Here is an 11625-nt window from a genome sequence, read left to right as displayed (position 1 = left end):
CTGAACAGTATCTCTAAGCTCCATTCCCCCTTCTTAAAGAAATCAGCCAGGCCTCGGATGGAGCTGTCGTCCTGACAACCCAAAGGCGCATCAGGCTTTCATTGAGGCTGGCTGCTGCTGAAGGGGGCAGTTGTGCAAAGCGAGGGGCCACGTCGAGGGGAGGGCGGAGGGGATGACGTGGAGGGGCTGTTGAAAACCAGCAGAGTGGGGGGAGGGTGGGGGGAGGGTGGGGGGAGTTGCTGAGCAGGGAGAGCGCCAAGGACTGGGAGAAACAGGAAAGGGAGGAGGGGGAGAGAGGCTCTGGGTTGCTGCTGCTTCTGCTGCTGCTGCTGCTGCTGCTGCTGTGTGGCTGTTTCTGTACACTCACTGGCAGGCTTGGTGCCGGCTCCCTCATCCGCCCGCCCGCCCGCCAGCCTGGGAAAGTGGGTTACAGAGCGAAGGAGCTCAGCTCAGACACTGGCAGAGGAGCATCCAGCCACAGACAGACCAAACAAGAACCCCTTCCTTGGCTTCCTCTTCAGCTCTTCTAGAGGGCTTGCTATTTGCACTCACTCTTTTGAAATTGTGTTGCTTTTACTTTTCACCCTTCTGCTTGGGTTTTATGAGGGCTTTGTTAAGTCTTAGAGGGAAAAGAGACTGAGCGAGGGAAAGAGAGAGGCAAAGTGGAAAGGACCATAAACTGGCAAAGCCCGCTCTGCGCTCGCTGTGGATGAAAGCCCCGTGTTGGTGAAGCCTCTCCTCGCGAGCAGCGCGCACCCCTCCAGAGCACCCCGCGGACCCGCACCTCGGCGTGGCCACCATGGTCGGGAGAGTTCAGCCAGATCGGAAACAGTTGCCGCTGGTCCTACTGAGATTGCTCTGCCTTCTTCCCACAGGACTGCCTGTTCGCAGCGTGGATTTTAACCGAGGCACGGACAACATCACCGTGAGGCAGGGGGACACAGCCATCCTCAGGTAGGGCTTTCGGGCAACTTTTCTGCTGCGCGTGTCTACGTATGTGTGTGTGTGTGTGCCCGATCTCATTGAACTCCAGCTCCTGATGCTGCAGGCTTGTGGTGTGTGTGTGTGTGTGTATGTGTGTGGTGAGTGTGTGTGTGTGTCCCCGTTTTACTGACTGGTTGGCATTATAGCTAACAAAATTCAAGGGAATTCTGGTCCCTGTCAAGCAGCAGTGGTGTTGGTTAAATGTTGTTCGGTTCTTAGGACCTTGTTTCTCTTATCAAGGAAGCCTAACTTCACCCATGGCATTAGTGACTTCTGGGCAGTATTCTTGCTATTGTAATTGCTGTTGCATTGCACTTGAGAGTTTTGTTGGGAGTCCTTAATTCTTAAAGAAAGGTTGTTGGATTATGGCTCTCAGAGAGTAGTACACAGTACTGCATTCTCCTTGCTCCTCCCGTGTCTGTGTGTGTGTGTGTGTTTTCATGCCAACACACACACACACACACACACACACAAGGCTGTGTGTGAGGGTTTCTGATAGAAGACTTTCTGTAAGGATCTTCTAATTGACATGGAGGGCAATAAATCAATCTTAGAACTTTGGTTGGTTAGTGAGCCTTTTCTGGAATGTGGATATAAATCAACACAAGATATGAAGAGCAGAAAGAAAAGGAACTTGCCAAATTGCTGATATTTAAGAGTAGGAGTGTTAAACACAGAGGTTGGGAAAGAATTAACCTGGCATGAAATGGATATTTCAAATTGATTATTGACTTCAAAGTCTTTTTTTCTGTGCAGCTCTGCCAAACTCTAAAATAATTTGAGATTGAAATTTGGAAAGGAAGAGTCCCAAGTCCTTGGGAGTTTGACCCCTATCAGGTACTGTGAGCTAGAGAGACTCAAATGAGACGTAGTCATATTTGTATTTCTAAAATGCTCCAAGGTTATTTTTTGTGCTTCTCTTTTCTCTTCCTCCTCTCCATCAACTGTACCTACCCCTTGTTCTTTTTTCTAGCTTTCCTTGAATATCTGGCAGATGCTAACAAAAAGAAAGAATCATTCTCCTTGGAGATCTTTTAAAATCTCATTTCCTCCAAATAAAATGACCCAGTGTCAGTCTGTCTATCTAGCTAATATTGCTTGTTGTGGCAATAAAAACACAGTATACGATAGAAAATAAACCTCTAATCTGTGTGCAAGGAGCTGATAGTGCATAAACCCTGGGGCATCAGGGAGCAGTTCTCTGGCAGAGCTGCCGACAGCAGCAAAGTTTTCTTTCCTTTTCTCAGAAATAAATTTGGTTGGTTGTCACAGTGTCCTGCTTTGGGAGCCCTAGCCTTGTTAGAGAGGAAAGTGTGTGTTGTGTGCCGTGCATTGCATGTGTGTGTGTTGTGTGGGTACGTGTCTCTCCAGATTGTAAAAAATAAGAAAACGCTAATGTGTAAGCACTCCTTTCTTCATTTCCTGAGCATTGGGTGATTATGAATCCCAAATATCCTACTATCCAAAGCAGATTTTCCCTTCTAGCTCTTCAGCCTTATAAACCTGCATGTGTGATTTATCCACATGGAGTAGTAAGATTTATGGAGTAATTTATCTGTTTGCAAAGGAATTTGGACATGGTGCAGAAAATGTTTTTGCAAACACACAAGCATGCCATTTCAATTGCTAACATTCACACTCTCTAACATCATTAACCCTTTAATGGTGAAGCACTCTATATAAATATATGCTATCCCTAGAAATTTTGTTCACTGGTTACAAGATTGAATATGAGAAAAATGAGTAACTTGAATGTATAAGTTTTTTATTTCAGTGTCCTTGAGCTTTGTAAGGTCTTTCTAAGTTAGCATCTCCTATACCTTAAACTATAGTTGTCCAAGAGTTAGATAAGTATAGAAATGTTAATTCAGAAGAATAAAAATATTCTTATACTTTCATACAGAGGCAGTCTCACTGTATACATATCTATGGATGATACATATGTGCTTTTGTATGTCTATGGCGCAATAGAAACAGAGTTTTAAACATTACGCTTTAGGAGACATTACAGTGTGGAAATAGGGACTTTGAGAGAAAAAATGAACACAGAACCACTTATTCTCTGGGAAAGAAAAGACAGACAAACAGAGCATGCAAATAAGTCGCCTATGAAACACCATTTCTTTTCCAGACCTCACCTTACATGCCCTCTTTTTTATTTCCTTGCCTTGGACAGGGGTTTATTTTGGGGTTGGTGGAGCTTCATCAGAATTAACTATGGAGAGAATTCCCTTTGTCTTCTTAGCTGACCTTCTTCTCATTCTCTTTAAATCCAGTAAGCTTTGTGGGTCAGTTTCCTGGTGAAGAATGGTGCTCTTGCTTTCTGTTTATAAGGCCAGACTGGGAAAGGCGTGTTTTCACTTTATTTGTGACATTTTACTGAGTGCATGAGCTTTCAGGGAAGGAAAGGAAGGAGAACTTGATTCATTGGGAGCCACAGTAGATGTCTGGCACCGAGAAAGTGAAATGGCTAGGAGAAAAAAATAATTCTCTTAGTGAGTCTGTGGCCCTGAATAATATGAGATGGCAACAGGAGACAAGGGAGGTTTGTAATTCTGGTAATCCAGTGAAAGGAGTTTGGCTGGCTGTTCCCAAAACATTTACCTTCACTGACTTAAAGTTTTCTGTGAAACAAGAGTTTCTTTTGGGGATTGGTGCTCATTTTTGTATAATTATGATCTTTAGTGTAATTATGCATCAGATAGGAGAGTGCACACTAGGCTTCAGGTCTTACCCTGCAATTTCTATCATTTTGAAAATAATAAAAACTATATACTTATGATGACAAAACTGGAGGGAGAGAGAGATAGCCTCATGTATACATACCTAACTCAATTATTTTCTAGAGGAGATTACAGACCTGTATGAGAAATTATATAAAGAACTAAAGATAACCACAATACCAACTTCTATCCCAGCGACAAAGAATCAAAGTGTGATTCACAGAGTAGTGGCAGCAGCAGCAGCAGCCTTGGAGGTCCTCCCTAAATAGAACAACCAGAATCTGCATTTATATTTGTGTGCACAGGAAAGAGTGAGACACGCTTATCCACAGGACTTCAGTCATGAAGCTGCCTCAGGTGCTTTTCTAAACAGAGTCTACCTGCCTCATTACCAGCTCCCACAGGAGTAAGAGTTCAATTACTGGATGAGTTTCTAACACTGTTTCTTCCCTCCTACCCTCATACCCATAGAGATTCACCTCCTGCATAATATTGGAAGGTTGAGACTATGTATTAGTAGTTCTCTTACAAGTCAAAGAATAGCAGAAATAGAGAGTATTTCAAACCAACCTTTAAAATTTCATTTTTAATAGTCCTACTGACCATATTTTCAACATGAGTGGCAGATTTCTGAAAGGATAATAATAAAATATTTGGCCACAAAGAGCCATGTTAGTTTTGTAATACATTATATTATCACATATCTATTCATAAGGCAACTTTGTAAAACGTACATACACATGCGTATCTGGATATAAAACAAGTGGGCATGTGATAAAATACAGGGACTTCACACTTGTGATTTTAAATACTCTAAATTCAAGGTAACAAAATTTTATTTAGCTCACAATTCTGACCCTATTTGATGTTTACAGGATACTATAATACTTTTAATGATAATAACATTGTTCCCAGTTAAATGTCAGCGTACCTAACAAGTATTACAGATTCCCAAGGAAACTAAGGATCTAAATGAAGAATAGCTAATGTTTAGTTTTTTCAAATTTGAGGTCTTTAATTCCCTGCTTGTTTCTACACCAAGGGCGGAAAAGAAGAAAAAACAAAAGCAGATTTGATTATTTGATAGTAAAATATAAAGATCTTCTTCAAATTTCTGTTTATCTTCTGTAAGTCATGTGGAATGGCAAAATTCACTAATAAAGTGTCAACACTCAAATTCTTGATACGGTATGTGATTTTCTATGACTTACAATTCACTATTTGAAACAAACTGTGGGCATGGGCCTACTGGGTAAGTTTGTGACCATCATGAAATTTTCTTTTTCTGTAGTTAAATCACTAAATGTTATCAAAATTTGTTGGTTAGCCCTGATACTTTAAGTATCGTGCATTGCGGATAAATCCTTTATCACATGTACTTAGTAAATAATGGAGTATAGCATCCTATATATCATCTAGGAATATGGCATATTATATACATTTTGTTAAAGAATATGTACCTGTGAACTTTATCATTTGTTGTCATTTATGGCCTGAGAAACACAGTGGGCAAATCTAAGAAAAGCAAATTGTGGCCATCTGTGTTTCTGTAAGTATGGGACATGTAAGTGCGTCTATACACACATACAGTACACAGGAGATTTTTATTTTCTGTGGTTTGACTTAGAATGACGTATTTGTAGAATTGTGGAAAGAACCAAAGGTGACTGACTCATCCAGTAAGTCACTGGTGAGGGTTAAACGTTTGTGTTTCTCAAAGCTGATTCCATATAACAGCAAACTCTGCCCAAAAAGGATTAGTGCATTTTACTGTGGTCTCTGAGAGTGCCAAATACGAAGGGCTGTGACTCACCTGAAAGGAGGTTGCCTCAGTATCCTTGTCCCTCTTGCTGTCATCATCTGAGCCTCAGAGATATCCCTCCTCCAGGGCGTATCTTACAGCTTATAGCCACTGGTCCTGTTTTTCTCTCAACATCCTGCCTGTTAGTTTGTACGACTCAGAAGATCTGGGCTCTGAATTTGGATCTATCCTTGCATGCTATAACTTTAAGCAAATCTCTTGAATACTTGGAGCTTCAGTTTCATTTACGAAATGCTGAAACTATCGGCCAGGTGCGGTGGCTCACGCCTGTAATCCCAGCACTTTGGGAGGCTGAGGTGGGGGGATCACAAGGTCAAGAGATTGAGACCATCCTGGCCAACATGGTGAAACCCCATCTTTACTAAAAATACAAAAATTAGCTGGGCGTGGTGGCGTGCACCTGTAGTCCCAGCTGCTTGGGAGACTGAGAAAGGAGAATTGCTTGAACCTGTGAGGTGGAGGTTGCAGTGAGCCAAGATCGCACCACTGCACTCCAGGCTGGCGACAGAGCGAGACTCTGTCTCAAAAATAAATAAATAAATAAATAAATAAATAAACAAACAAACAAACAAACAAAATGCTGAAACTATCTATTTTAGTTACCCTACAGGGTTGTTTTAAGACATTCACAGGAGGTAAGGTAGAAGTTTGTTGAATTGTAAACTGCTACACAAATGGAAACAATCAATGGCTTTTCATCCACATACAGCCAGTTATTTAGACTTCAGGGAATTCTTTTTTTTTTTTTTTTCTTTTTTTTAGGCCAATGTGTCTCAAATTTCAGTGTGTATGTGGAGGGCTGGCTATAGCAGACTGCTTGACCTCCATCGCTAGAGTTTTTGAGTCAGTAGGTCCCTGGTAAGTCTGACAATTTGCATTTCTCACAAGTTCTCAGGTGATGCTGATACTACAGGATACTACAAGTGTGATCCACAAATGGGCATCTTAAGTATCACATAGTTGCATGTTAAAAAAACAAAATCTCAGGACCTATGCTGGAGAGACTAAATCAAAGTCCACATTTTAATAAGACTTCTAAGCGATTCGCTAGTGTATTGAGGTTAGAGAAGCACTGCATTCGATAGTTCACAGCCATGGGAACACAGTACCGTCAGCTGGGGAACTTTTAAAAAATACTGATGCCACATATCCTCTCCACTCAGAAATTCTGATGTAGTTTGTTTGGGGAAGGGACTGGGCACAGGTTGTTGTTCTTTTGTTTTTTAATGACTCTGCTATGTACATAGAGGTAAAAAGCAATGCCTAACTGGATAAGGAATCTCTTTTACAAATTATTTTCAGGGCAGCACTAAATAGATGTCAGTAAAAAAATTGGAGCCAATGTTGTATCGTATGAGAAATATGTCAATAGCCAAAGATGAACAAATTCAAACAGGAGAGAGGAAATAGACCACCGTAAATCCATTTTTTATTACACAATTTCATCCTTATGAAGCCATGGAAAATGGGGTGACTTTATTTAATATGGATCAGATTTACATAATGTCTATGGAAATAACATAAAGCTTATTGTTCTGTGCTGTCTCTCATTTGGGTTAGACAAGGTACAGAACTGTTCTAAGTTGTTTTTGTTGTTGCTTCTAATGCCATCACTAAGGGAGAAAACAGACAATATTTAGACAAGGAAAATGGCTTCTGTGCCAACATATTCAAGCACGGTAAATTCTGTGCACTTATATACATGAGTATGTGATTTGCAAAATAATTGTATTTGTATAATTCATCTCAAATTTATATAGTGATTTCTCTTTAGTTGAAACTTATAGACAAGCCTGTGTCATAGATAAAGACTTTTCATAAAAGATATAATAAGTTCAAAATGGTCAATAAGTAGTCAGAAGATCAACCTCTTAATAGCATGAAATACTGTAATCTATTAAATAAAGATAACTGACAACTATTTTTGCCTACTACACAAGCTATTTTTGTGATCAAATGATATTGTATGTATCAAAGTATTTTATAAACTACATAATGGTATAAACTATAAACGCTTAAGACTATAGTCATATATTTACAGCAGGATATAACTTTTAGAAAATTTTAAAAATGTAAGAAAACAAGCCTTTTATTCTTATTTCTATGCTATACACAGGCCATTTGCACTACGATGTTTTTATTATTTCATTTCAAGTCTTTTAAAGTCACAAGTATCTTATGATATAGTTGAGTTTCTTATCAGGAGTGTAGGGCAAGTAGACTTTTTTTTTTTTGCGGTTACCTGTAATTAAAACTTAATCTCCAGTTAATGTGTGATTAACCTTTACAAAGTAAAACCCTTTGCTTCAGATTTTGTTAATTACCGTAGATATGTAGAACAGGAAAGGCCTCGGAGACTAGGCAGTCCACCATCTCATTTTAAAGTGATGTAACTGAGAAGAGAAAAACTTAGTTCGCTATCCAAAAACTTGAGTGATCAATTGAGAATTAGAACTCATGTATTTTAATTTTCATTTCACAGTACCACGGAGATTACCTTTTTGGTTTTCATTTTATCTGATGAAATGCCATTTTTATTATACATAAATGTATGCTTAAAAATGTCTTTCTCTCCTCTTCCTTCCTCTCGTCTTCTCTCCTCTCCCCTTCCCTTCTCTCCCTCCTCCTCCCTCCAGTTCTTCCCTCTTCCCTTCTCTCCTCCCTTCTCCTCTCTCCTTCCTCTCCGCTTTGCCCTCTCTCTCCTCCCTGTGAATCAAATCTGCATTTACCTGTGGAGGATCATCCAGTTAGTGCTGGTCAAGGAGGATTTGTTTTAAGGCAATGTCGCATCTTTCACATGTCTACTATCTGTCTATACCACATGGGTTTTCCTTCCTCCACTTGCAGCATCCAGCTTATTGGTTTTCACTATTATTTTTTTCCATAAGTTATTGGGATACAGGTGGTATTTGTTTACATGAGTAAGTTCTTTAGTGGTGATTTGTGAGATCCTGGTGCACCCATCACCGGAGCAGTATACACTGCACCATACTTGTTGTCTTTTATTCCTCGCCCCCCTTCCCCCAAGTCCCCAAAGTCTATTGTATCATTCTTTTGCCTTCGTGTCCTCATAGCTTAGCTCCCACATATCAGTGAGAACATATGATATTTGGTTTTACATTCCTGAGTTACTTCATTTAGAATAATGGTCTCCAATCTCATCCAGGTCATTGCAAATGCTGTTAATTCATTCCTTTTTATGGCTGAGTAGTATTCCACTGTGTATATGCATATGTATATATATATATATATATATACTTTCTTTATCCACTTGTTGATTGATGGGCATTTGGGTTGACTTCACAATTTTGCAATTGTGAATTGTGCTGCTATAAACATGCATGAAACGTGCGTATGCAAGTATCTTTTTTGAATAATGACTTCTTTTCCTCTGGGTAGATATCCAGTAATGGGATTGCTGGATCAAATGGTAGTTCTAGTTTTAGTTCTTTAAGGAATCTCCACACTGTTTTCCATAGTGTCTGTACTAGTTTACATTCCCACCAGCAGTGTAGAAGCGTTCCCTGATTGCTGCATCCATGCCAGCATCTATTGTGTTTTGATTCTTCGATTATGGCCATTCTTGGAGGAGTAAGGTGCTATCGCATTGTAGTTTTGATTTTCATTAGTGATGTTGAGCATTCTTTCATATGTTTGTTGGCCATTTGTATATCTTCTTTTGAGAATTGTCTATTCATATGCTTAGCCCACTTTTTGATGGGATTTTTTCTTACTGATTTGTTTGAGGTCATTGTGGATTCTGGATATTAGTCTTTGTCAGATGTATAGACTGTGAAGATTATCTCCCAGTCTGTGGGAACTGCTCTGCTGACTGTTCCTTTTGCTGTGCAAAAGCTCTTTGGTTTAATTAGATCCCAGCAATTTATCTTTGTTTTTATTGCAATTGCTTTTGGGTTTTGGGTCATAAAATCCTTGCCTAAGCCAATGTCTAGAAAGGTTTTTCCAATGTTATCTTCTAGAATTTTTGTAGTTTCTGGTCTTAGGTTTAAGTCCTTAATCCATCTTGAGTTGATTTTTGTATAAGTTGAGAGATGAAGATCCAGTTTCATTCTCCTACATGTGGCTAGCCAGTTATCCCAGAACCATTTGTTGAAAAGGGTGTCCGTTCCCCACTTTATGTTTTTGTTTGCTTTGTCAAAGATCATTCCCAAAGCTGTTTTTGCATTTGGTAGAACCGCTACAAGGATCCCTTGTTCCTCACAACCCAGGTCCCCTTTTAAGAAAATTCTTTTCCTCTTGTTTCTGGTACCTCTGCCTGTTACTCAGTCTTCTCATCTGAATTTGACCCTTTCTCCCAGTTACTACAGCCTAGTTTCTAAACCTGCTGCCTTCTTATTGTTATTTATGAACTTCTGCCTGGTTAAGTTTCCTACCACTGTCCCTCTTAGAGGGACCCTGATTAGGATGGATGTAGATATTCTTTGAACACCCTCAAGAGGTTCTCTACTCATTACAGTCCCTGTAGATTTATTATTTAAAATCCTTTGAGGAAGGCAGAACTTTTTTCCCCCAATAGATACAAAATTTACCTTGGGCTAACAATGAAGCTGATGGTGGCCAGTTGGGAGGTACTGGGTATAGATCCAGCTCTGGCTCCTGAGTGGTGAAGGCAGTGTGCAAAAAGCCCTCTTGCATGTGTCTAGTGGTTTCTGGTGTGGCACACAGGACAAGATCTCTTGAGGTTTTCTGAGCAGTGAGAGCGAGAGTTGGAGCTAGAGACATCCAACAAAGTCTTATCAAGAGGACAAAGCAGAATAAGGAGAAATAACAGGCCAGCACCCCCTAGTTAGTTAGTCCCACAGGGAGGCGGGCAGGGGTGACACAGAGGTTGTCAGCTGATGGTGAAGACTCAGTTACAAGCCCCAGGAGTTTGGGAAAGGAACAGAGTCCTTGGGACAAGAGCTGACTTGAACTTGAGTCTTCAGGAATTAGGGACTTAGACCTGAGCACATTACCAAGATGGGTAACTTAGTTAAGGAGTAAAAGAGAGGGTCCCAGTTTTTAGAGCTGAAGCTCTGTACCAAGGCTATAGTAACCCAGGGATGACTTGAAGGTTAATCTCAGAGCACGGAGCTCCATCTTTTAAAACTCTTACTGTATAGTCTCAGATCCTAAAACCTGGTCTAGCTCTGTGGGGAAAAGACGGAGACAAAGTTCTGACATTAAGTAAGAACTGAACTCGTGCTTCTTCCTGTCTTAGTTAAGTTTACCAGATCACATCTTCAGTCTACTTAGAACTTCCAGACTTCATGGAGTTGGCAGAATGAAGGACCTGAGATGGCCTCTGTAAGGCCCGTTGTTTTCCAGTACGCATCTAAACATGTCACTCGATCCTTCAAAGAACATCCACAGCATAAAGTCAAAGCCCCGGCCGGGCGCAGTGGCTCACGCTGTAATCCCAACACTTTGGAAGGGTGACGCTGGCGGATCACAAGTTCAAGAGATCGAGACCATCCTGGCCAATGTGGTGAAATCCCGTCTCTACTAAAAATACAAAAATTAGCTGGGCGTGGTGGCACATGCCTGTAGCCCCAGCTACTCGGAGGCCGAGGCAGGAGAATGGCTTGAACCTGGGAGGCAGAGTTTCAGTGAGCGGAGATCGTGCCACTGCACTCCAGTCTAGCAACAGAGCAAGACTCCTCCGTCTCCTTCTACCCCTCACTCCACCAAACATCTATACTAGTTACCTCTTTGCTCCTCCTTCAAGACTTAAGGCTCAGTTCTGGTGCTATCTCGTTCAGGAAATCCTCCTTAATTCTCCCAAGCTAAGCTAAGTATCCTGTTTATTATCACTGCTAGCCTCTCTGAATACTTTAAACTTTGCATGTATACATGTCTTAAAAACATCTTGTTTACTTGTGTCTTGCCTCAAATACAGGCATTTCATTTGCTTTACCTTTTCATCCCAGAATTTAGCTCAGTACCCGTGGATGCTCAAATAAATATTTGCCTACTGAATTGGACGGAGAAAGATGGTTGTACTATAAATCAAGCTGACTAAAGTTGATTTATAAAAGAGGAAACACCTTAGAAGAAGATCAGACTGAAGGAAGATATTTTGGTGAAGTCAGCCAC

At 40.6% G+C, this 11625-nt stretch overlaps 1 protein-coding gene across 2 annotated transcripts in view; it reads left to right on the top strand.

Annotated features, from left to right (window-relative positions):
* Positions 1-288: 288 nt before the first annotated feature.
* The window catches only part of LSAMP (limbic system associated membrane protein), a 646019-nt gene continuing 634682 nt past the window's right edge, over positions 289-11625 (top strand). For both annotated transcript variants that reach the window (XM_055259228.2, XM_055259226.2), the window contains exon 1: positions 289-954. In XM_055259228.2, the coding sequence (XP_055115203.1) occupies positions 800-954 (155 nt within the window). In that variant the 5' untranslated portion in view covers positions 289-799. The remainder of the gene's footprint in view (positions 955-11625) is intronic.

Source organism: Symphalangus syndactylus, chromosome 21 (assembly GCF_028878055.3).
Source record: "Symphalangus syndactylus isolate Jambi chromosome 21, NHGRI_mSymSyn1-v2.1_pri, whole genome shotgun sequence".
In the NCBI taxonomy this organism is placed as follows: domain Eukaryota; kingdom Metazoa; phylum Chordata; class Mammalia; order Primates; family Hylobatidae; genus Symphalangus; species Symphalangus syndactylus.
The sequence above is the reverse complement of the archived record's forward strand: the minus strand, read 5'-3'. Positions and strand labels throughout refer to the sequence as shown.